General features: G+C 33.5%; 1 protein-coding gene and 1 pseudogene across 1 annotated transcript; one reads left to right on the top strand and one right to left on the bottom strand.

The window, feature by feature from the left end:
* The first annotated feature begins 3,092 nt into the window (after positions 1 to 3,092).
* On the top strand, positions 3,093 to 5,544 carry LOC131606858 (uncharacterized; annotated as a pseudogene).
* Positions 5,545 to 13,303: 7,759 nt separating this feature from the next.
* LOC131606857 (zinc finger protein WIP3-like) lies at positions 13,304 to 16,909 on the bottom strand. Its single transcript, XM_058878961.1, has 2 exons — positions 16,465 to 16,909; positions 13,304 to 14,175 (listed from the first exon to the last, which is right to left on the bottom strand). Exons 1-2 carry the CDS (start codon positions 16,903 to 16,905, stop codon positions 13,729 to 13,731), a joined length of 888 nt encoding a protein of 295 aa, XP_058734944.1. The 5' UTR covers positions 16,906 to 16,909; the 3' UTR covers positions 13,304 to 13,728.
* Between the last annotated feature and the right edge of the window lie 10,753 nt (positions 16,910 to 27,662).

Below are 27,662 nucleotides of genomic sequence, written 5' to 3'. Positions count from 1 at the left end.
ACTAGGGTTTGTTCATGAAAAGTGGGTTTGATTCTGATATTTTGATTCTAATATTTGATAAAGGTGGGTTTGATTTTCCATATCGGTCCTATTGTCTTTTTGTCTTGAGTATTTTTTTTTTAAATTTTTTGTCTTTTTGGGTCATAAAGAAAGTATGATATTAGAAAATATCAATGATTGCTGATGTTATTATCATGAAACTACTTAGATAAACATGATATGTGTGTTTGTTTATGAAACTGAAAGTATATTCGTGGCATTTTATACTATCTACTGTCTATCCTAGAAGCTTCATTCTTTCATGTCGCCAGAAAAGGGATCATATTCTATATTTGGCATTTTATTTAGATATATGTGTGTATGGTTTTCAACTTACATAAACTACAAATTCATGAACTTCTCTGGCACCTACATTATATTTAGATATATATGTGTGTATGGTTTTCAACTTACATAAACTACAAATTCATGAACTTCTTTGACACCTACATTATATGATATGATATGTCTTTGAATTTTTCCTTCTGTATCTGCTTGTAAATCTTGTTTTTATTTTAATGCTTTTTAAATTTTTCATATGTAGGTTGTTGCTAAGAAAAAAATGATTTGTTTCATACATGCCTACCAAAAATTCTAGATTAAAGTAATATTTTTTTAAATTATTTTTAGTAAAATTATAAATGTTAAAGTAAGGTCTATTTTTTATATTGAATGATCCGGTTCGACCGGTTTTATACCTATATAGTCTGATTTTATACCTATATAATAATCGATTTAAACCGAGTTATCCAGTTTAATCATGTGGTTCGACCAATGACCCAATGGTTCGACCGATGAACCAGTGACCCAGTAACCTTATCGATTTGATGACCAGTCCGATTTTAAAACATTGACTCTAACCGTTAAAGAGAAATATATGGATAATTAGTTGTATAAAGATCGTAAAATATTGATTAGTGTAACTTGTTCTTCTAATATAACTTAATTTGTCCTATTATTAATTTCTAAATCAGATTGAAAAGTTATATGTTTAGTGAACAATTGGTGAAATAAGCATTCCACATAAGTTATAATAAACTCGAGTGAACATGTCACCACAACATATTACCACAGTTAGAATCTATAAACGTGGTGAAATATTATGCACTACGTCTTTCACCATGAACTACTACAAAAAAACACATTTCACCTAGAACGCGAAATGCATTTAACCTGGGCTAAAAAGCGAGGTAACAAAGGGCATCGTAAAAAGTATTAACTTTAGCGCTCGGTTTTTAAAACACCAAGGTGAAAATGCTTATGCACATGGGTTCGAACCCCATCTTCTTCACTTTTAATATTTTCAAAACTATGCATCAAACCTATCGATTTATCAATAACACCGAGGGGTAAGATTGATATTTTTTAATTTCATTACATACTATAAAATATTTATAAATGAATTTTTTATCCATAATATTACATAGAATATTTATGTAAATATATATTACAAATTTTGATCCGATTCATCGTCATCACTGTTGGTGAAGATCATATGCCGGATCCTCGTTTTATTGAAATGTCGGTGAAGATTAAATGTTGGATGCAATATATTTCAGATCTCTTTTGCATTAATTTGTTTCTGATGTAAAACAAGAAAATGATTAGTTAAATGAATGAATATAAGATTATTGATGAACACTGTAAAAAAATTGATTATTGAAGAACACAAACCTTAAACACAATTTATTTTCTGCTCTTACAATCCATCACAGAGAACTTTAGAGAGTTTTTTACGCTTCAAAGTTTTCATGTCATATGTTTCATTAACAATTATTGATATTCATAATGCTTTTATAATGGATGTCTGTTAGGTTCCACGCAGATCACTAATAGAAGTGCTATGAGCGTTGATACTCATGAAATGGACGACACATATTTGTTTAAGGATGGTGATAAATATTCTTACCTATCACACCAAAATAATACCCTCGATTTCTAAAAAAACCGAGCTGAAAAGTTTATAAGTTTTTTTTACATTACATTTTTTACACATAATTTTAAATTACATTAATACAACAAATACAATGTTATCATAGTAGCCACAGGAGGTTTCAAGGCCCGGCTACTCTGGCCAATTGCCCAGGCTCTGGCCCAAATTCATTTGGTAAAAAAATAAGGTAAAAATTAAATGAAAAAATTAAAGAAAGGGAAAGAAATTGAAAGGGCAAAATAATTTAAAGGTTAAAAATTAAAAGGAAAAAAAAATAGGTAACAGAAACAAGAGAAATGTAGAGCTTCCCTCACCACAGCAGCACCGTAAAAACGTGAAGTTTCCGCCTTCGACGCTGACGACTACACCGTTATTTTCCGACTACCACACTCTTCCTTTGTTTCGGTTAGTAAATAGCAATTATTTTACTTCAACTGTTTGTAGTAGCAGATAAAAACTGTTTGTAGCAGCAGATAAACAATATTATCTTCTTCCATTTACACCGCCTAGACTAGTAGTAGCAGAGAAGAAGAAAAAAAATTGGATATGGGTTTGTCTTTACAATGTTCAATATTTTGTTTTATGCTATTTAGAAGTACCAGTGCTGTTTAGAAGTACCAGTTGAGTTGCTTATAATAACATTGTAAAAATGGGTCCCACTTTTTTCAAGTTTATCTAGTTTATCTAACATCTCATAGAAATTATATTATAATATTTTGCATCATTCTTATAACTTTTAGTATTATGAGTAAATTTGTTTTTTAAAAACATTTACACTTTACAACATATTTTGTCATTGTGTGTGTTATGTGTCAGATCAATCCACTCCAAGATTCATTGGTTAAAACCAAAACATTGGTTTGGCAACATTCATAAAGTATCTACAATTTTTAAGAGTGACTTAGCTAGGTCTCACCATTTTTTGGTTATCTAATTTTATTGGTTTCTATAAAAGTTTTTAATTGAATATAATATAATGCTTGCTCCTACTCTTTATTAATCATAAGAAATTACTCTTATTTTGTGAAACTATTCTTATTTAAATTTTGATTTTATAATTGTTAATTGTTAATTGTTAATTGTTAATTGAGTATTAACTTAAGATCATTTAATTTCATAGATGAGAAGATTTTTGGTTGATAGAGCAAGTATTGAGAATGTGAATGATGTGCAATCAGAAGCCGAATTAGAACCACCAACTAATGTGGTTAATGAGTTTAATCCAAATGAGATTGTGCATGATCCAGGTCGTAGGAAACAAATTAATGAATATGCTCCAGATATTCAAGATCAAGTGAGAAGGGCATATATATTGACGGGTCCAATGCAACCAGATTTGCCAAGCTTTCCTCGTACTCCATTTGGAAGTGTTTCTAGAGCATTTAGTAAATCATGGTATAAGAATTACACATGGTTAGAATACGGTGAGATCAAGGATGCAGCTTATTGTTTTTATTGCTTTCTCTTTAAGCAACCCGGAAGGGCCGAGCACTTTGGTTTTGAAGTCTTCACTAAAAGCAGATATAGAGATTGGAAGCATGCATCTAAAAGCTTGAAAGATCACGTTGGTAGTCATAATAGTTTACACAACTCATGTGTCAAGCATTACGATGCTTATAATAATCAAAGACAAAGTGTGGCAAGTAAGTTTGCTAAAGCAACCAAGGAATCAGAAGAATTGTATAAGATTCGTTTGACTTGTTCTGTAGATTTGTTCAAGATATCTCATGGCACAAGGTATGGCTTTCCGTGGTCATGATGAATCCTCTACATCTCTAAATAAGGGCAATTTTAGAGAGATGGTAGATTGGGTAAAATCTTCGAATGAACAAGTGAGGGATGCTTTTGATCGTGGTGGAAAAAATTGCACAATGACTTCCGGTGACATTCAAAAGGAACTTGCAACGTGTTGTGCACATGAAGTTACCAAGGTGATTATGGAATAGCTTGGTGATAGAAAATTCTCCGTGCTTATTAATGAGTCACGTGATATATCCGTCAAAGAGCAAATGGCGGTGATGTTGAGGTTAATAGTTGTATTTTCCATTATAATTTTCATTACCTATTATTCTCTATGCGGGCCAAGTTAAATTGTTGAATTTGTTTTAGGTTTTTGAACGACAAAGGGCGTGTTGTCAAACGATTTATTGCTCTACATCATGTTAAAGATACTACATTTGATTCATTAAAGGATGCTCTTTATGGTATTCTTGATAAGTATATGTTATCTATTTCAAGGATACGAGGGCAAGGATATGATGGAGCTTCAAATATGAGAGGTGAATTTAATGGTTTGCAAAGAAAGATTATAGATGAAAATCCTTATGCTTTCTATGTCCATTGTTATGCTCACCGTTTGCAATTGGTTGTTGTGTCTGTGGCTAGTAGTTGTTCATCTATTCATGATTTCTTTGAGTACATCTCTTTGATTGTGACCACAACAAGTGCATCTTGTAAGAGGATGGATGCTTTGACGGAGGCACAACACCAAGATATTTTAAATAAACTTAAGAGTGGTGAGATATATAGAGGAGGGGGTTGCATCAATCATATAGTCTCACTAGACCCGGGGATAGTAGATGGGGTTCACATCATACTACATTGATTCGTTTAGATCAAATATGGTCCTCCGTGTTAAAGGTGCTTAGTATGGTTGATGAAGATGGATGTGGACCATCTCAAGCCGCGGGTTTGATAGAAAAAATGGAGAGCTTTAAATTTTCTTTTATTTTGAAGTTAATGTTAAAGTTGTTTGGTGTCACAAACGAGCTTTCAAATTTCTTGCAAAGAAAAGATCTTAATATTGTGATTGTCATGGAATTAGTTGATGATGTCAAAGCTCGGCTGACCACAATGAGAGAGAGTGGTTGGGATAGTTTATTTTCCGATGTTCAAGAATTTTGTGTTTCTAGAGGTATTCCAGTTCTAAATATGGATGACGAAATACCAGTTCGGGGTCGTTCAGGGTAGAAGGGAGGACTATCACTAATCTTCATCATTACCGTGCTGAGAGTTTTTATGTTGCTATTGACAAAATATGTGTGGAGATGGATCACCGCTTTAGTGAAGGAAGTAACATTATCCTTTATTGTTTCTCATGTCTTGATCCCAAGAAGTCTTTCTCCAAGTTTAATGTTGATAAGCTTGCTCGTCTTGCTGATATTTATCATGAAGACTGTTCTAATGATGATCGCGGAACAATAAGGGATCAACTTGACACTTTTGTTCTTCAAGTGAAAAGAAATGCTTCATTTTCCACTTGTGAAGATGTTCAAAGTTTGGCTATGAAGATGGTTCAAACTGAGAAACATTTGGTATTTCCATTGGTTTACAAACTTATTGAGTTAGCTTTGATATTGCCGGTGTCTACAGCATCGGTTGAAAGAGCATTTTCAGCAATGAAGATTGTCACGTCTAAATTGCGCAATAAGATCAATGATGTGTGGTTCAATGACTCGATGGTATGTTATACCGAGCGGGAGATATTCAAGTCACTTGATGATATTGATATTATTCGAATTTTCAGTGCAAAAAAGTCTCGGAAAGGACATTTGCCTCGTGATTTTATTTAACCCGCTATTGTAAGGTTATGTTTCATCTCTTTTATTTTAAACTATACTTTTGTTGACAAAATGACGAGTCTCTTTTATTTTGATTAATGATTATTTATATATTATATACAATGTGAATTTGCAATCTTTAAATTTTGCTCAGGCTTTATAATTTTTTTGGCTCCACCACTGATAGTAGCTATTGATCTTGGAGAACTAAACATCTTTCCTCTAATTCAGATCTTGTTGGATACATTTTGTGCTCATTATTTTAAAGTTTTATGGACTGCATGCAGTCAACTTTTAACGAGCTATCTACCCTAAGTAAGAAAATATCAGTTCCAAATATTGAAAATGGTTTTTCTGCACTTGCAATCCATCATTGAGAACTTTTCCAATATTTTTTAAGTTCTTGTTGTGAAAAACGATGTCAAGAACAAAGTATAAAACAAGGGATGAATAAAGAGCAAGGAAGAAGAAGAACACAAGAATTGGTTATAACTGCTATTTTTTCACTTTCTCTTAGAAAACAAGATTACAAGTTTACAAGAATAACAAATTACCTCTCTCACCCTAAATTAGGATTTGCAGTATGCAATGATGAGAGACTAGTATGCTATTTATAATAAAACCTAACGTACTAACTAATGGTCTTTTTCCACAAGGCCCATTACACAAGCTAACTTAACAAATCAGGGTTAAAACACTAAAACCTAATTTATCAAGCTAGCAACCCTAGCATCTTCGACACCAGCATGTGAAATACCTTCGACTTCATGCTTAATCTTGTCAAATTAAGAAGCTACCCTTCGATTACTGCTTTACTATCTTCACTCAAGGCTCCACCATAAATTAGGACCCTGTTCGGAGACCCATTTATGTACCTTAAAATCCACTTCGATGCTTGCCAGTGAGCCTTTCCAGGACCTGCTTACAAGACTTACTGCATAAGCAATGTCGGGTCTAGTACAGACCATAGCATACATCAAAGAACCAACTATATTAGCATATGGGATGCTATTCATATAGGCTCTTTCGACATCAGTACTGGGACACTGATCAATACTCAGCTTGAATTGAGGGTTTGTCGGAGTCATAACAGGCTTTGAATTCGACATACCAAACTTTTCGAGAATCTTTCATAGATATTCCTCTTGAAATAAGCATAGCTTCAACTTCTTTCTATCTCTTCGAATGTCAATTCCAAGAATCCTAGAAGCAGCTCCCAGATCCTTCATATCAAACTCGTTATTGAGTCCAGTCTTCACCCTCTTTACATCTTCGACATTATTGCTTGCTATGAGAATATCATCCACATATTGCAACAATATCACAAATGAACTACCAGGTCGAAATATGAAGTAAACACAGTGGTCGAACTGACTTCTGGTGAAACCTATGTGTGCCATGAACCTGTCAAACCTCTTATTCCATTGCCTGGGAGATTGTTTCAAGCCATACAAAGACTTCTTTAATTTGCACACATAATCCTCCTTGCCTTTTTCTTCATACCCTTTAGGTTGCTTCATAAGGATTGTTTCATCTAGGTCACCATACAAGAAAGCAGTCTTCACATCCATCTGTTGAAGCTCTAGGTCGAACTTTGCCACCATGGCAAACAACATTCGAATGGATATGTGCTTCACAACAGGTGAGAACACATCATTAAAGTACACCCCTTCTTTTTGAGTGAACCCCCTCGTGACTAACCTTGCCTTGTATCTCTTTGAAACCACTCCTTCGATTCCTTCCTTAACTTTGAAAATTCATTTACAGCTGACTAACCTTGCTCCAGTAGGTTTCTTGATCAGTTCCCATGTGTGATTATCATGAAGATATTTCATCTCATCATCCATGGCCTTCAGCCATTCAGTCTTATAGGTTCTTCGTTTAGAACCTCACCTGCAGAGATTAAGGCATAAGCTATAAGATCTGCATACCCAAGTCTCTGAGGTGGCTTGATGACTCTTCTCGACCCTATCTCTTACCAACAGGTGGTCATCGACCGTTTCCTCAACTTCCTCAGCATCTTCTGCTTCTTCTTCGAATTCATCTGGAGTATGCAATTCAACATCAACTTGCTCCATCTCAACAAGAATCTCTACTAGTTCCAGCTCTTCTGCACTTCGACCATCATCATCATCATCATCCGTTTTCTTGAAATCCATCTCAGCTTCATTGAAAACTACATCTCGACTGGTGATACACCTCCTGTGACCTGTCTCTAGGCACCATAGCCTATAAGCTTTGAATTCTTCAGGGTATCCCATGAACATGCATTTCAGAGCTCTAGGTTCGACCTTATCTTGCCTAATGTGAGCATAGGCTACGCAGCCAAATACTCTCAGTTTTTCGAGATTTGGTTGATGTCCCGACCAAACTTCTTCATATGTCTTCATATCTAACACTGTCGAAGGACATTTGTTTATCAAATATGTTGCTGTCGAAACAACCTCAGCCCAAAACACCTTCTTTAGTCCAACACTAGTCAACATGCATCTGACTCTCTCCAAAATAGTTTGATTAAACCTTTCAGCCAAACCATTTTGCTGTGGAGTACCTGCATTAGTTTTGTGTCTTGCAATACCAGAGGCAGCACAAAAACTGTCAAACGCCTCATTGCAAAATTCAAGGCCATTATCGGTTCTCAACCTCTTGACCTTCATGCCAGTCTGATTTTCGACCAGAGTCTTCCAACTTTGAAATTCTCAAAAGTTTCATCCTTAGTCTTCTGGATGAATACCCATAACTTCCTAGAATAATCATCAACTATGGATAGAAAATGCCTTGCTCCGGAATGTGATGGACACCTTGCCGGCCCCAAAGATCAGCATGGATGTAATAAAGGGATCCATATGTTCTTTGTTTGCCTTTGTTGAACTTAACTCTGCAAGATTTTCCAAGTACACAGGCTTCACAAAACTTCAGCTTTTCAACTTTATCTCCACAGAGCAGATTTTGTTTCCCTAATTCGACTAGACCCCTTTCACTGACATGGACCAATCTCATGTTCCAGATTTCTGTCTTCGACAAAGGTTTTGTGGATGCAACATTTGTCGAACCACTTACAACTTCAGCCTCAAGGGTATACAAGCCTTGTTTCCTCACGCCTCTCAAGACTTACTTCGACCCCTTCATGACTCTTAGGATATTTTTCTCTCCTTGGAAAACATATCCTTTCTTGTTGAATTCACCAAGAGAAAGCAGATTTCTCTTCAAATCAGGAACATACCTGACTTCAGTCAATAACCTTATTGACTCATCATGAAGCTTGAATCTCATAGATCCAACACCTGCAATCTTGCTAGCTTTGTTGTTTCCCAGCAGTACTGATCCACCATCTTGATCACATAATTCCTCGAACAAGTCTTTGTTTGGAGTCATGTGCCAAGTGCAACCTGAATCCATAATCCACAAGGACATCACCAAGGCTGCATTGCCATTATACTTATCTCCATGATCTTTCAGGCGTTCAGGGCACACCTTTCTTGTGTGACCACCTTCTTACAATGATAGCATCGAATACCAGATGCTTCGCCACTATAAGACTTCTGCTGACTTTTGCCTTTAATCTTGTCGAACTTACCATTCTTTCGCAAGAATTTTCCTTTAATGTCCAAACCTTCACCGACAGTCGAAGGTTTATGCTCCTTGGTTCGTTCAAGTTCTTAGAATACAAGGGTGATTGAACTTCTTCAAAGGTCAGGGACTCCCTTCCATACAGGAGAGTTTCTTTGAAGTGAGCATGTGATCGAGGCAAAGTGCACAATAGTAACAGCGCTTGATCTTCATCAACGATCTTCACATCAATATTTTCAAGATCAAGAATCAGCTTGTTGAACATATTCAACTGCTCAGCTAACACTTTGTCTTCAATCATCTTGAATGAATACAAAGCTTGCTTCAGGTAGAGTCGATTTACCAGTGATTTGGTCATGTACAAACTTTCAAGTTTCGTCCATAACCCTGATGTCGTCGTCTCCTTTGATACCTGTCTGAGAACCTTATCACCAAGGCTTAACAAAATTGCGCTGTGTGCTTTCTCCATCATAGTCGTCTTCTTCGCTGCCATTAATACAGCATTCATGGCTGCCTCTCCCTTCAACGCTTCCAAGCAACCCTGCTGAACCAGTAGGGCTTTCATCTTTAAGCGCCACAAATCGGAATCATTCACTCCAATGAACTTTTCAATCTCATACTTTGTTGAAGGCATCTTCTCCATGCTCACCGCACCAATTTGTTATGAAAAACAATGTCAAGAACAAAGTATAAAACAAGGGATGAATAAAGGACAAGGAAGAAGAAGAACTCAAAAATTGGTTATATCTACTATTCTTTCACTTTCTCTTAGAAAACAAGATTACAAGTTTACAAGAATAACAAATAACCTCTCTCACCCTAAATTAGGATTTGCAGTATGCAATGATGAGATACTAGTATGCTATTTATAATAAAACCTAACATACTAACTAATGAGCTTTTTCCACAAGGCCCATTACACAAGCTAACTTAAAAAATTAGGATTTAAACACTAAAACCTAATTTATGATGCTAACAACCCTAGAATCTTCGACACCAGCATGTGAACAACCTTCGACTTCATGCTTAATCCTGTCGAACCAAGAAGCTACCCTTCGACCATACTAGAGTTTGATCCAATATCTCACAGTTCCCAAATTTCATTATCTTGAGCAAATATTATCAAGGAAAATGCTTTCACAAGAAAGATATATATTGGTGGATGTAGATAGTTTGTTGTGGATTGATGTCTTGAAAATATATTAAGTGTAGTTTCTTTAAGAATGTAGGGTAGAGATTCGCTGTTGTAATTGTGTAACATATTCCCTCCGTTTAAAAAAAAACTGAGGGGAAACGTATTTTCTATTTTCAATTAAAAAAATAAGTAAACCCCTCGCTTTTAAAATAAAACCGAGGTGAATGATATCTATTTTTTTAAATATTACATTGTTTACACAAAATATTAAAAAAATTCAGCTTCATCATCATCGCCGCAATTCCAATTTTTTTTGCATATATCTTTTCAAAGGTTGAACAATCTTATTTGTTTAACCTGGAAGCAGGAATGATTTTCTTCACTTGCAATCTATCACTGTGAACTTTTTCAACACTCTTTAAAAGATCTTTAACAAAGAGTTGTTCAAAAAATACAACATCAACACCATTATATGAGATAGATTGCAAGGACAGTAAAAATATTTTGTTCAAGGTTAGAAGAACATTGAAGTTTTTTTGTCTTGCAATCCATCCCAAAGAATGATACGTACTAGTTTTAGGCAGCAACATATATGTTAGGATTAGGGTAAAATCTGTTTAACAAGTGCTTCTATAGTAAAATGCGATTATGTAATCCCTTGATTTTTAAGGAAATCAAAGGGTTAGATCATTTATTATTCACTTATAAACAAATAAAAATATAAACATCCTTCAGTGGGATTCGAAGCGTGTCTTGATTTGTTTTTCTCCTCGGTTTTATTAAAACCCAAGGGAATATGTTGTTTTTACTTTTATAAAAAATAAAATATGACGCACCTTAGCATAATACTTCGGTTTTTTTTTCTGGCTAAGGTGAGAGTTTCGTCATAAAAAAATGTTATTTCACTACTACAAAACACACATGCAACAACGCCCAAGTCACCACAGTTCTTCCAAACACCGTGGTGACATCTCTAAACAAAGGCGCTAACATTTTTTTTTATTTTTTAATTAAAAATTGCTAGGATATAATAAAAGTTAATGAACTCACCGTGGTGATACAATCAAGCTTTCATGGGTTCGAACCTCATCGCCCTCAAATATTTTATTCCTTTAACGTAAAGGCGCGCCTTTTCATTTTTACCTTTAGCTTTCACTTCGGTTGTTTCTTGCAACCGTTGTGAAATAATTTTCACTTAATAAAAACATAACAGAGAACTTATTGGTTCATAACACAAAAGGGCGCCCTAGAAAACGAGACGACATCGATAGCAAAATCTTTATCCTCTTCGACTTATGGTACGTTACCATTATGTGTTTGTTGTTTATTTCTTGTTCTCTCTCGTTGTGGTAATGATACTGCTTTCTAAAAGTTCTTCTCTAGGGTTACTTATTTAACATAATAACATAACCAAATTATGATGTGTATTGGGTTGTTCTTATGCAGATTTTGTGGCAATAACGTTGTGTAGTTACTAACTCAATATTGGGTTGTTTTTGGTTTTCGTGTTGTTAAAGGAAGTAAATGGCAACAAACACCAAGAAACAAGATATTCCAAGAGAACAAGATATTCATAATGTTTATGTTCTTATAAATCTATATTGTTTATGTTTTAGATTTTGTGTGTGAATCATTTCCTTTATTTTCGTTTTGTTGCAATTATGTTTTGGTTTTATTCAGATTTAGTAGCATAGGATGAAACCTGATAGATTAATCATAAAATAAACCTTAATCTGATAAGAAAGTCCTAGATTAGATGTAACATAAAGCTGACAAATAAGAAACCATAGAATAAATTTTTTATAAATAAACTTACAAAATAATTATTTTTTATTAATCATATCTAAATCCTTTGTCTGAGAGAAAGTTTGACCAAGTATAATATGCTTCATCATGATCATAATTAATGATGAGTGGCCTTTTCACCCTTTTTCCTCTTGATCCCCTCTTCCTGAGAGCTCTCATAGGTCTCAAAAGTTCGGTAGTAGGGTCTTTTTCAATGACTTGGACCTCTGCAACCTCATTAAGTTTTGTTCTCTCAGCATTGGATGAAGTACTCATTTTGTGTTTTGGTTGTTCCTCTTCTCTGATTTCTTTCGATGGAGTTTCAACAGAAGTACTCATTTTGATTCTTCTTCTCTGATTTCTTTGGATGAAGTTCTTTTTGTGTTTTGGTTTAAAGAGGTTTCAACTTTTATATTGGTTCTTCTGATTCTTCCTCTTCTCCGATCTTTGAATATCTAAAAGCCAAAATATTTCACGCATGTCAAGTTTTCTTCTAATTATTTCTTCTTTAAATCTCCACGTTTTCTTCTCTTGGAAGTTGGAAAGATCTTTTGGATGACTAGCTACATCGAACCTAAGACCTTTAGGGCTATCACAACGGTTGAGTAAACTAACCGTTGTGATATCGCGTGCGCTTTACATAATAACGCCAGGACCTGCGTGATTATATATCTTTTCCTATCGTTGTTAAATTTCTTTTTCGTAGTAGTGTTTGTTGTAGTGACGGTTGGAATCTATATAACTATGGTGAAATGTTGAGAAATCACAAAATGTTGGCGTTTGATATTGAATCCCTAACCTCCACCTTTTACTATGGTTAGTTTCTACAACTGTGATATGTTACACACTACTATGTTTTTACCACGGCTACTAACTTGTTGGTAAATAGGACACTTGCTAACCCTTGTTACCATAAACCACGATCCGTGTAGAATCTTTTTTTTAACCGTGATGAAATGTTCTTTTTATAGTAGTGAATATTAAAGATCACAATCGCAATATGCAAATATACTCATAAATTCTTTAAAAAAATGCAAGGTTTAATTGCTTAAATGAACTTACGGGAATGAGGAAATTAACAAATATGAATTAGGAGGCGTGCCGATATTGTAATTCATAATTTTGTAGGATTACTTATATTGCAAGTTAGTTGCTTGCAACACAAGTTAGTTAAGAAAGATGTTAAGTTTTGATGTAATCTAGCAAGTTAATTAAACATTGAAACTGTGACGGCTACATAAGTTGCACTACCAGTTTATGTAACTAATTCAGTTACCAACCAATCAAACATAATACTCCTTTCATTCATTAAACTCTACTGTTTTATATGCTATTTCAACACAGAAATATGTTAACAAGACTTACATACAGAAATCCTTTTGGTAATGAAGCTGATAAATTTTCTCCATTGATGAGAGAATACACAAATTTCAACATGCCAAACACCTACTCCCTCTATGAGAAGAAAATTCATCTACTTCACCACTTGAACCAACTCTAATTATTAAAATTAACCACAAATCAAACCTCTTTAAATATCATAGTTCTTCACTATTCTAAGTGCTCGGTAACAAACCATTCTCACATTCTTGCCTAAGCATTATTGTTGAAAATTTTTTGCTGCCGAGCACAAAAATAGTAATTTATTATTTTCGCTACTATGATTAGTAGATAATACAAAAAAGGAAATTAAATTCACTCGTAGATCATATTCGAACAACTCCATCTTCATCGGAACCAGTAACACATTCTTTCTCCTCATCAAAAGCTCGATCATCATGACTCTGAACACGATCATGACCCTTTCCGAAAGACCTAACATGATCTTTGAGAGATCTTTTATGTTTAAAATCCGAACCACAAATACAATACCACAACTTGCCACAATTCTTTTCATGAGTCCTCCAATCACCTTTAACAGCTAATGTTTTCCCACATTTCCTACACATAAATGGCTTTGTCCCATGTTTTCTTTTGTAGTGAGTTTGGAGAGTTCTAAAGTCTTTCAAAGGCTTAGCTCTTGGATGATTAATGTTGTTCTTGCAACCTTGAGCACAACAATAGCATGGTAGTCTAAGCATTGCAGCTGGTTGTGTTCCTCTAAGTGATTCTGGTCCTTTCCTAAATTCAGATCCATGCCCCCACATATGCATCTAGAAATTGAAAATTTAATTAAGTTGGTACTTACTTGAATTAGTTAATTAAATAATTAAGAAGACATGCATGCAAATGTAATTTTCAAGAAGTTGCTAGCCTGAATTATTTGACCTAGATTTGATCACTAATTGTTGCAAATATTTGTTAATCTTTTGACTGATGGGGTAGGACAAGTCTAAATAAAATTCTAATAAGAAAGCTACTTTGATTTGTAACCAAAAAAAAGGTATACTATGATAATAGTTCCATGAAATAATGGTTAAATAAAACAAATGTCTATTTAAAATTTGAATTCTATGTAGAATAAAAAATTAATTAGTACAATCAAAAGGAGAATCCAAAGTTTTGAGTTGATTTCAAAAAGCCTCTTTGGCCTAAATGTTACACCTACTCATTTTGACAAATTACTATGCCTCCACTCCTACATTTAAAGTAGAAATTTAGAGTTTTTTTTTTCAATCTCTTATTCATGTAAATGAATTTCCAATAAAAATTAAAGACAAAAAAATGAATTTAAACTTTTATTTAACATGTACTCTAAACCATGCAACGGGATAATTAAGAATATTACAAGTTCTTAAAGATATTATGATATATGATATTATGGATGAAAAATAGCTTTTAACATAAATGAAGGGAATGCTATATTGCTAGCACAATTTTCTTAAAGTTGGAAAGAAAGAAAAAGATTGTCATCAAGTAGAAATAGTCCATTGTCAAAAAAGTAGAAATAGTAATGTTTGCATGGACGTAGAAATTATTGTCAAGACTCAAGAGGAGAAAAGTTATGAAGAGATAATGATAAATATTGTATAAGCTTGCAAAAGAATATTTTAGTGGTAGTCAAATTGGTCGAGAAACTACTTTTTCTTTTTGGTTTCCCACGGTTTTCATCTCACGTGTAGTAGATGTTGATATGATATTAATCTTTTCAAAAATATGAAGTAGACACTAATTAAGAGTTTTCTATTTCAATTCAATGTCATAATTTGTACTAATAGGTTAAATTCCTTTTATTTCTATTAATAAATCTTTGTTTATAAAAAAGTTTTTTTATAAAGAATAAAAATAAAAATAGATCAAACCGACAGACAGAAATCTATAACATTTCTTATATAGAATTATGCCAAATTAGACATTTTTTTAAATAGATAATTCTTAAGAAATTTTTCTAAACTTATTTAATTAATAGGATTAGACCACATGCAATAAAAAATATTTAAAATCTATCAAATTAATAGTAAATGTAAATAATATTTTATTGGATGGATGATATATCTTAACTACATGATAGTTGAGTTAAATAGAAGCAAACGTTGATATATAATTTAATCTGTCAGAAGTATTACTGATATTTATGTATTAATGTAATTACATTAAAAATTAATAGTAATTTTTTTTTAAAAAAAGTTTGTTATTAGTAGTTATTATATTTTATAATATACTTTTAGCTATAAATTATAAATTTGTTAAATTTTTTAGTAATTTAAATTTATTAATTTATATTAAAAATTTATATGTAGTTGTATTGTTATTAATTAAAATGATATTTTATATAGTCAAATTCTATATAATGTCAAGTTAAATACTAAAATAAAATTTCGTTATTTTGAAATTTATAAAAATAAATTGAATATATTTATGAACAATGCCCAGGTTTTTTTCATAAGTTATTTCAAATAAATAGCCTTACAAAGTTTAAATAAATTAATTCAAATAAATTTTAAGTATTATTGGTCTTTTAATTCATTAGCCTATATACACATAAACTAAATTAGTAATTTAAATATGTTATTATGATATAAAATTTTAAATAAATTAACATGCCAATAAAGTTTTATAAATGTTAAACTCAAATCTAAAAATAAATCAATAACATACAACAAACCAAAATCTAAATTATATATTTTTTGTTTTGACATAAGAAGAGACTTAACCTTACCCTAACTCAACCTAAATTATTCTCCCTAATGGAGAGGTTCTTGATATATGAATAATGAAAAGCTTAATTAGTTAACGCGATTTCAAGTCTCTAGTGCTAATTGTAACTAAGAGAATGAAACATATATTTAATTTCTTCATAACTAATTTTAGTTACAGATTTATATACGAATTTAACATTTATCCTCTCTAAAATTTTCTCACTGATTTTGTTCTTTCATAGTAATTTATTTACAAATATTCCAATTTTCATCATAAGTGAAGCATCAAATATTTTGAATAAAAAAATATTGAAAATTTAAAATTATTACCAAACAAATAAATTTAACTAAGAAGAAACTAACCTGCATGTTGTTAAACCTAGTGAAGGTTTTGTTGCATATGGAGCAAACAAACTGCATAGGTCCAATAAGAATCTGTGCAGGAGTTGGTATCCAAAACCTTTGAAAACTCTTCTTACAAATCTCTTCTTCTTTAACATGAAAAATCTTCTTCTCATCATCATCAATATCTTCTTTATTATTAGGTAATCCAATATGCAAAGCCATAGTAATATTTTCTTCCTTCACATCAAAACCCTCCATTTTTGGCACTTCATGGTCTTCCTCTTTTGATGCTTTTGCACTCAAAGGAAAGAATTGAAAAGTCTCATGAACAAGATCATTTTGAGTGGTAGAAAAAGAAGATGATGATGAAGATGAAGAAGATAGAGATGAAAGAGAGGAATTATTTGATGGTTTGAGCCACTCAATGAAATTATTGTCTTCAACATCACACTCCATCATAGCCATATTCTTTACCTTGTTGAGTGAAACCAAAGCACTTATATGATGGTTTTATTAATTAATTAATTAATAAATTAAATATGTTTTTAGTCCCTATAAAATTACCAAAAATTATTTTTAATTTCTATAAAAAAATCGACTTTTTGTTCCTATAAAATTACTTTTGCACTCACTTTTAATCATGTAGATGTGCTAAAAATAAGTGCAAAGATAATTTTATAGAAATTAAAAGTCGATAGGAACTAAAAATTAAAATTGAGATATTTATAGCAATCAAAAACTTATTTAACTCTTAATTAATTAAGTTAATAATTAAGGAAAAAATTTCTTTGTCTCTTTGTGGACTTTCTAACTTTTTTTTTTCTTTTTATTTTAACCTTTGCTTTCTCTTTTTCGTTTGTTACTTTAATGGAGGGAAAAAGTGAGTAATTAATGGAGTGGATTGAAAATGACATCCACAACATCATTTGTTACTAAGAATATCATAAAATACTATGAAACAATATAATTCTCATACAATTTTTCACAAACTATATATGTTATTATATGTTATTAGTGGAAATAATGAACTAGGGTTTTCATTGATTATAGGGTATAGTGTGAATCGTATTTGTGTTCATTCTTTTACATATATTGTATATCATGCAAAAGTGGGTCCACTGTATCTCAAACAATGATCTTAACTAAAAGGGTGAAAGCAATTGGGATTAGTTTGCAGTTCATCAATACTTAAAAAGGAGAAAACAATTATTATGATGAAGCTATCACTAATGCGAAATAGAGATTAAAAAACACCACGAATAATGAATGTGAAACATCACAATGACGAGTTTGTGATGTTAATTAAAAAAAAGAAGTTAAAATGATATATAATCAAGGAAAAAATCTTCAAACACAAGGCATACTAGAAGAATTACAAACAAACAAGCACTACTAACACAAAAACAACAACCAAGACAAGCAAACTAAACAAAACTAACCATAATACACTGCATAGGATTATTTCTCCTTACTGATAATCAAACCGGAATTCCATTAAAATGAGCTTTCAACTGCGAAAAAAAATTAATCTTCACCTTATCAGACAAACACAAATATAAGGATGTGTCATTAATCATCTTAATAATTATATTAACCTTAAAAATATACATTATTAACCATTTATTTTACTTATAATTTATTAAGCACTTTCATTACTTAATTAACCAATTAAATACAAATTATTAATCATGTTCTGACACTAAATTATAAATGTATTAACTAATTTTTACACTTCATTAACCAACTTTATTTTACTATTTAATGTTTTTTAATTTTTGAGAACTGATTAACCAATTTATGAATTGTATTAACCAATTTTATTCATAATATTAACCAAAATTAATTTACTATGTAAGTTTAAATACTTAATGTCAGAATACTTGATAACCAAACTCTAAAGTGTATTAACCAAATTTTTATATACTATTAACCAAAGTTATTTGTGTTAAGTATGTTTTTGTCTCTATAAATATCTCAAATTTCATTTTTAGTTTCTATTAAAAAAATAACATATTTTGGTCCCCACGAAATTATTATGCACGCAGTTTTAGTCCATACTGTTAAATCGATGTGTATTTTTGATTGATTATTTTACAAACATGTTTAAAACGTTATAAAAAGTTCCTCGAAAAAAAAGAACTCAAAATTTGATTTTTAAGCCGAGATTTGTATTACTTTTATCATTATCTTTTAAAATTTTAAAAATTCATATTTAATTCTTCTCATTTTAAAAAATTATATAATTTGGTAAAAAAATATTTTATAATATTCTAAACACATATGAAAAAAATAACAGGGATTAAAACTGCATGCATAAAACTTTTTATAAGATTATAATATGTTATTATTTTAATAGGAATTAAAAATAAAATTTGAGAAATCTATAAAGATTAAAAACATACTTAATTCAAGTTATTTTAATGTAAAAATTATTAAAAAAAATTATTGTTTACAGTATTTATGACAGTAACTACGATGTAGATGTAATATCAAAATAACACTACTCTTTTTTTATTAATGAGCTTTACCGACAATTTAGAGAAGCAATTCTGTGGAACTTATGCTCATAGATGCATGTATCTCTTTTTAAACTCCTTTTGTTTCTGATGGAAGCATACCGTCAGTATGTGATTTTCTGTCGTTATCACAACTTGCCTTTTCCTTACTGTTTTCAAAATTTCGAACTCTTTTTGTTCTTTTAAATTTTCCTATTGAGAAATTGATGTACATTTGTCTAATTGTAATGAACTCTAAGCAGCGCCGACACAAGAGTATCATGTATATTTAGTAAATAATAAAAAATTTATATTCATCTTATTTATATCTATTTAATTACATCGAGATCTTATTTGAATAAGATGATGGAAGTTTCTTTCAACTTAATTAGAGGTCCTGAGTTCGAATTTAAACTTATATACACACAACTGTGTTAGATCTTTAAGAAAAAAAATTGTCTTTTATTATGATTCTACATGATTTGAAAGATTAGTTTCTCCACTTACGTGCAAGGTATATAAAAAAAAGAAGTGAGGATAATTTTTTTTTAAAAAGTAATGAAAAATATAAATCGATTACATTTAAATAAAACATAAATATTCAAAAGTAGGGGTGGCAAAATGGGTTGTCCGCCCCATCTTGCCAAAAAAAAAAAGCGGGACGGTTGAAATGAGCATGAAAACCTAGCCTGCCCCGCCAAGGTGGCGGGTTGGCGGGCGGCGGGCTTGCCCGCCTACGTTTTGTTTTTTTTTTTTTGTTTTTTAATAGATTAATAGACTTTTTTTACATTTCAATTAAATTTTTCACATAGTTTTTAGAAGAATTTTTTATAAAACATCTTTTTAACAAATTTTACTTAAAAAATAATGCATATCCTCACAAATAAATGTATAAAATAAAACCATCAAGAATTGAAATTACTAGAATTAACTAAAAAAGAGAAGATTTTGGCAGAGTGGCGTAATTTGGCGGGGCGGACTATCGCGAGCAGCGGGTTTTGGTGAGACGGAATTTGGCGGATTGCCAGCCCAAAATCCAAACTCAATTCACCATTTTTTGACGGGTGTGTGAGTCAGTCCGACAGACCACGACCCGTTTTGTCACCTTTATTCAAAAATATCCATTTTATATTATTTAAATTTAAAATGTTTTTGAATGAAGGAATTGAGAACTTAACAAAAGTAATATTTTAAGCGATTAAAATGTTTCATCTTATTTTATAAAAGAAAATCATTTTTTTTATAAAACAAACTATTTTCTTATACCTTGTTGGCTTAGTTTAATGAAATTTTAATAAGCTGTGTAACCATTATTAAAGAAAATTTCTTTACCCACCTCCCTATGGGGGTCACCCCCAGCGAAAACCCAAAACTACCCCTGCTTCGGAGATTCATCTCCGAAGTTATTATTTTTTTTTGAAATTTTTTTGACTTCGGAAATGCATCTCCGAAAACACCAAAAAAAGTGGTGTTTTCGGAGATACATTTCCGAAGTAAAAAAAATTCAAAACCGTGAATATTTTCGGAAGTTCATTTCCGAAAATATTGCTGCATATACAAATTTCCCTCCTTCACTATTTCATCATTTTTCTCCAAAACTTCTCCAAACCCTCTCCAAAACCCAATCAATCTCCATCCATTTTTCGTCCTAAAATCAAGTTTCAAACCGTTGATCACGTTAAAGGCAGCATAGAAAGCTACAATTTCAGGTAAACATCACTCATTTCATCCCCTATTTCACTACATTGATTGATGAATTTTATGCTGAAACTGATACGGTTCGGAAGTTCATTTCCGAAATATATAACCTAACAAATTTTGGAAATGAACTTCTGAAATATGCCCTGGCAGTAAAAAAAAACTATTTTGGCCAACTTTTGCTAATTTTTTGATTTGTTAGGTATGGTGCATCTGGACTACATTGTGCAAGACGATGACGCAGTAGTTTCAGTAGTTGTCAACATTAATAACGATCGGGTTATCGACGTTAATCCTATGATCAATGCGGTTGATGTTCGGCAAGAATTTACAAATGATCGGAGCTTCGGTAGTCGCGAACAATTGATTGATTGGGTTCGGAACGAAGCTAGTAAACATGGATTTGGAATTGTTATTTTAAGGTCGGACAACGGAAATAGTAGGCGGAAAGCTTTCGTTGTTTTGAATTGCGAACGGGGTGGGAGTTATGTACAATTAAACCGGGTGCTAAAACACGACGACACGGGATCGAGAAAGTGCGGGTGTCCTTTTAAGTTGCGTGCTACTCGGAGGGTTGATGATTTGTGGCGGTTAACCGTAATTTGTGGAATTCACAATCATGCCTTGGATGTCAAGTTACACGGACATCCAATGGCGTGTCGTTTGTCCCGCGAAGAGAGGAATGTGATATCGGACTTAACGATAGTCAAAGTGGCGCCTCGCAACATACTTGCCGATTTGAAGCGTAAGAAACCGGATAGCGTTTCAAATATCAAACAAGTATACAATGAACGACACAATCTCAAAGTTTTGAATATGGGCCCTCGGTCGGAAATGCAACAACTTTTGAAACTACTAGGCGATAACAAATATGTTTCAAGCTTCCGAACCTCCGAGGACAAAGTTACGGTGCGTGATAGTTTTTGGACTCATCCCGAAAGTATCAAATTATTCAACACATTTCCAACCGTTCTAGTCATGGATTCGACATACAAGACAAACAAATATAGGCTTCCTCTTCTAGAGATAGTCGGTGTGACCTCGACGGACAGGACTTATTCGGTCGGGTTTGCTTTTTTGGAGTGTGAAAAAGAAGACAACTTTACATGAGCCTTGGGAATTTGCAAGTCTTTGTTAGTTGATCAAGAGGTTATGCCAAACGTCATTGTCACCGACCGGGACAATGCTTTGATGAATGCGGTCGATATCGTCTTCCCGACATCTACCGCGTTACTTTGTCGGTATCACATAACTTGCAACATGAGAAGCAAGTTGAAACCCGCGGTTGGGACAAAAGATAGGCCGGATGAAAATGGTAAAGTTATCAAAGCCGGTGTTGTGGTTGATAGGATAATGGCGGCATGGAGGGAAATTTTGGATGCATACTCCGAAGAGGTGTATACCGAGAAATTGGTACACTTTAGGTCCTTGTGTGGTTCCATTAAGACTTTTTGTCATTACGTCGAATCCACCATTCTTGACAAAGTTAGAGAAAAAGTCGTGTGCGCTTGGACAAATCGAGTTAGACATCTTGGTTGCACCACGACTAACCGAGTTGAATCCGCACATGCGGTCTTCAAGAGGTGGTTGGGTGATAGCAAGGGAGATTTGTGTCGGGGATGGGACACCGTCAACCAAATGCTCCAAAATCAACACAATGAAATTCAAACATCGTTCGGTCGGAGCAAGACGGTTATGGAACACCGGTATAAGGGCCAAATTCTATTCTCCCAATTGATTTACAACATATCCCGAACGGGTTTGAATTTTTTGTTTCATGAAGCTAAGCGGCCGGGGACCACGGGCCGGATAGTTCATTATGTGGGTGCACCATTAGAAAGACATGCAGCCTTCCATGTGCTTGTATACTTGCAAAAAAGAAGAAGTTGAATTCACCAATACGCATGGTTGAGGTAGCCGACCATTGGAAGAAGCTTCGTTTTGATGATTTTGACCCGCCGAAAGAAAATGACTCCAAAATCACCATCTCCGACGAGTTGGAAGTGATAATGGAGAAGTTTGCTAAAGCGGATGACACAACGAAAATGCATATAAAAGAACAATTGCGAAAAATCACATTTCCGGAGACCACCGATTTGAAACCGCCATCTCAACCGGTTAAAATTAAAGGTGCACCGAAAAAGTCCAAAATTACACAAGATGACACGTCAACAAAACGATCTCCTTCCTACTTTGAACATGTTGATGCATCGTTCTCGGATTCACCGACACCGAAGTCCAAGTGTAGTGGTAACAAAGGAGCCCGTATTTCGAAGCCACCTCGCACACCGCCGATAAAAAAACACCCATTGTCTACATTGATGAAATGCCACTTTTTATGCACAAATATATCGATAACATCGTTGATGTTGGAGGCGACAGCAATTGTGGATATCGGGCCGTTGCGGGCTTGCTCGGTAAAGGGGAAAATAATCACACTTTAGTCCGACGGGAACTTATTGCGGAGTTGACTTCGTATCGGGACATCTACGACCGACTATATGAAAATCAAGAAAAGTTTGCGAAACTACATGATTCACTTGTTCCATCACTTACCGGTATCGCTCCGGTTTCGAAGTGGATGCCAGTCCCCGATATGGGTCATCTAATAGCAAGTGCATATGATATGGTATGCGTCGATTTGACGAGGTTTGGACTAAGTGAGACTTTCTTTCCACTTCACAGTCAACCGCCATTGGACGCGTCGGGCTGGATCATATGCATCGGGTATCTACGATCGCGGCACTTCGTCAAAGTGTTTTTGAAACCGGGGTGTCCTATACCGGATACTTCTTATCAATGGACAGCGCATCATTCTAATGAGGCGGAGACTTGGCCGGATCCTTTCGTTTCAAGAATGGCGGAGTTTGAAGAAATGATGCGCCAAGAGCGCGAGCATAATAGAGAGCGGTCGAAGAACATACCTATTTTGGACTTAGGATCCACCGATTGGTTCGGTGAATTTTAGTTTGTTCCGGATCGTTTTTTGTTTGTAATGATCATTTTTGTATGTATTGTTGTTTATCATGTAAAATCGGACTGATTCAATACATATATAATATAAGTATGTTTTATGTCATCTTTGTCTAATTTATGTTTATTGTGAATTCATTTTGTTCAAGTTACACAACACACTAAGCAATCAACAAAATGCAAAATTTACATCTGTTTCTGCATAATTCGGAAATGAACTTCCGAAATATACATCTCTGCCTCCAATTTTCGGAAGTTCATTTCCGAAAAGTCCCCTGAAGCAGGATAAGGTTTGTTGGGCCATCATTGCTCCAATAAGTCTATAAATACAACACACTCTTCTTCATCCTCTTCACACCACAAAACACAAATGACACAAACCTACCCCCACCTAGCATTCGTCTACTTTGAAACCGGCTACCCGATGCCGTTCCGATTTCTCTTCTCGCGCGACACGCCGTTTGCGGAGTTGATAATGTCGCTCAACACGCTTTTGCACTATCCCGAGAATCGAAAGGTTGTCAAGCTCGAGTACCGCTCGCCATCGCTTAACGACGAGGGAGACATTAAGTTCACACCTTTTGAGATCAAGAACGACGAAAATTTAGCGATTTTGTGGACAACGTTCGACCGATTTTCTTCGAAGGGCCCGATCGAGTTGGACACGAAACTTCAAAGATCGGCGGACGACGTTATCAAAATGTTGACTCATCCCCACCTACCCGTGTTCAACAATATGTAACTTTAATTTTATGTAATATTATCGTTGTAATCTTCATCCGATTAAATAAAGCGAATCGTTCTTGTTTTTCATTTTTCTTCTGTCCAGACATTATTTCGAAAGTTCATTTCCGAATTCCCCCAACGGGGGTGAATTCGGAGATGAACTTCCGAAAACACCAATTTTCTGAAAAATAACTTTATTTCGGAGATGCATCTCCGAAATCAATATTTTATATTAAAAAAAAAACCTTTTCGGAGATACATTTCCGAAAACAACTTTTTTTCTCAAAAAAAGTACGTCTTCGGAAATGAACTTCCGAAACTAGGGGTATTGTGGTAAATTCACCGGAGGTGCCCAAGAAGGTTAGGAGGTGGGTGAAGAAATTTTCTTATTAAAATATGAATATTTTAAATTTTAAAGTTTATTTTGCAAAAATTTATAAATTTTGTAGTGATATATAGGTATGACTTCCACTCGCTAAATTATTTGTTTTGATAAGAAAGCATGAACGGTGATCTGAATAGAGTTCATAACCATGTATGGAAAAATGTCATGGTCACGATTTCCTAAAAAATAGGCAATTAACAAGCTCTCTAGTCAAGGTGAGACGATTAATACTTTTTAGGAGTTCTCCAAATTCAAGCTCATGAGCTCTATTTTACTCCAATTTTTGACCATAAGATCCCACCTTATTTTGCATTAAGCACCAAGATTGTGATCATCATTATCGTCATTATCATTATACATAATCGTTCAGTTGCTAACCAAAATACACAAAAATATTGTGTTTGCTTGTTTCTCAAGGTAGGTGATTAACCAAAGAGCTTAGACAAATTAGGGTTTTAAGGCTCACAAAGGAGCTCAAGCATTCTCATATGCTCAAGTGATTCCCCTCATCAATATCCAAGCCCAAGTATGGTTCAATTCAAGATCAGCAACTTTCAAATTCATCTGGTACACAATTAGGGTTTTGACCTAATTCTCTAGGAAGTTGACTTTCGGTCAAAGCAAGATGATCAGTGGTTTTTACACTATTATTTACCGTTGATTTTAGCTATCATTTCTTTATTTTGTCGGCCATTTTACATCATTCTTCTACATTTTATGCTTTGGTTGTGTATTTCACTGTGTGTAGGCTCAGATGAATAAATCAAGACAAATCAATGCAAAAAAGTACAAAACGCGGAGTTTCAGGAGGCCGACACGGGTTGTGTTACTTGACACGGGCCGTGTCAAGAGGCCTGAGACAGAAAATCAACTTTTAAGAAGAAAGAAGTCTGACACGGGTGCCCGTGTTTGCTGACACGGCCCGTGTCAGCATGGGACACTGATTTCATGATTTTTTTTCTTCATATTTTGTCCATGGGTTAAGTTGTGGGGGCATTTTGGGTACTTCCAACCGACCAAAGTGAATGAGTCTTGAAGAAGAATTGGAGGACTTTTTGGCCGAGAGAAAAAGACACGATTGAAGATTGGAGAAAACAAAGGTTTGGGATAGAAGAAGGTTTTCCTGAACGAATGCGATTGAAGATCAACTCTCATCTCAATTCTTGTAATGTCTCTATTTTATATTTTGTTTTCTTTGAACAATATGAGTAACTAAACCCCCAATGCTAGGGGGTGTCCCTGATTTTATTCTGTAATGATTTTGAATTCCTGAGTTCATCAATAGATTTATTTTCCTAATTAGTTTAATTATACAAGGTTTTTATGCTTTCTTTGTCGGACCAACAAGATTGATTTACGGTTAACTAGCTGGACCACGGTTGTTAAGGTTTTTGTACGATTAGAATATAGTAGATATCACATAGGAATAGGGATACCCTATAGTTACCGGTTAACTCTTGATAAAAGAAAGACTTGATTTCATCATAATTTTCTAAGGAATTTAGGATTTAGGATGAATGTTCAAAGGTTTTCCAGCTAAGGAATTAGGGTAAAATAATCTAAAGGGCGGTAATTAAAGGTTATGAACTTGTTGAAAAAATCTAGATTCAAGGTTATTATAGTGCAAATCATACACTTTACCCTAGCATGCTCTCATATTTGTTAAAACCACTTAGTCAATTTTCTGTTATTTTTATTTATTATTAATTTATAATTGCAAATCAAAACCCCAAATATAGTTTTTTGGTTTAATTAAACCATAAATTAAGCTCTATACTGATACGCAGTCCTTGAGATCGACATTAGGGGAATTTCCTCTTTATTACTACAGATGAAAAATAGTACACTTGCTAATTTACCAATCACAAAGTTCCATGGCTCAAATCATGATTCAAGGATCTCCAATGCCTCATTATAATCCACTCATAACATCCATTTGGCTAGAAGAGCTTGATTCCATTGATGCTTAGAAGAAATCAATTCATTTGGAAAAAGTCAATTGTTCAAGATCACCTTTGACATTTGAGGAATTTGGTCAACTATGGAATTTTGAAGATCAAAATCATGAATATGTGATTATTGAAGTCATTTAATCAAGAAAAATCAAGAAAATCAATCAAAGATCCAAAAGTCAACAATTAGGGTTTTGACTTTTTCATGAAGAAATACGTGTTTTTTACTCAACTTTGAAAGGCCATAACTTCTTCAATACTTGGTCAAATTTTGTGATCCAAAGCTCAATTTGAAGAAAAAGTCAACATCTACAACTTTGTCATTGAGAGCATTTTTCCAAGAAGTGAACGAATTTTAAATTATGGAGCCATGAAGTTGCCTACTTTTTCTCCAACATTTAGAAAATTTTACAAAACAGTTTTGAACCATTATTCACCAAACTTTTCCATTTCAAGCATAAAGGCTTGACTTACATTTTGGAAAAGTGAAATTTAATCATAAAGTCCATTCCTTGAGCTCCATAAATTATTTCTTCCGATCACACTTCAACCCAAAGCAAGAAGCAACACCTAAAACTCTGAAAAGCTTCACTATTATCCATGAATAAAGCTTTTCTAGACATTGGTGTAGCGGTGAAAAATTGAGACTAGACACATTGATTCACTTAGCTCAGACATTTTAGCAGAGTTGTCACCGCGCTTTATTATTTCCAAAGGAAATGAGAAAAAGAGAAATAAAACCCGCAGAAGTTTTTAAAATCAAAACTAATAAAATTATCAGAGATCTTTGGTTCAGGGGTTGGTTATGAAAGGGGAAGGTATTAGCTTCCCTCACATCTATGGTACTCCATAGAACCTCTTTGAAATATATACCATTTTTGATATTATTGTAAACTGTTTGTGTGTTTTTGTTTAAATAGACTGGGAGGATGAGAAAACAAGATTTTAAAAGTGAGCTCGGAAATACATCACATCTTTTTCCTACAT

This window comes from Vicia villosa, linkage group LG5 (assembly GCF_029867415.1).
Source record: "Vicia villosa cultivar HV-30 ecotype Madison, WI linkage group LG5, Vvil1.0, whole genome shotgun sequence".
NCBI lineage: Eukaryota > Viridiplantae > Streptophyta > Magnoliopsida > Fabales > Fabaceae > Vicia > Vicia villosa.
This window is presented reverse-complemented; position numbering and strand designations above follow the sequence as displayed.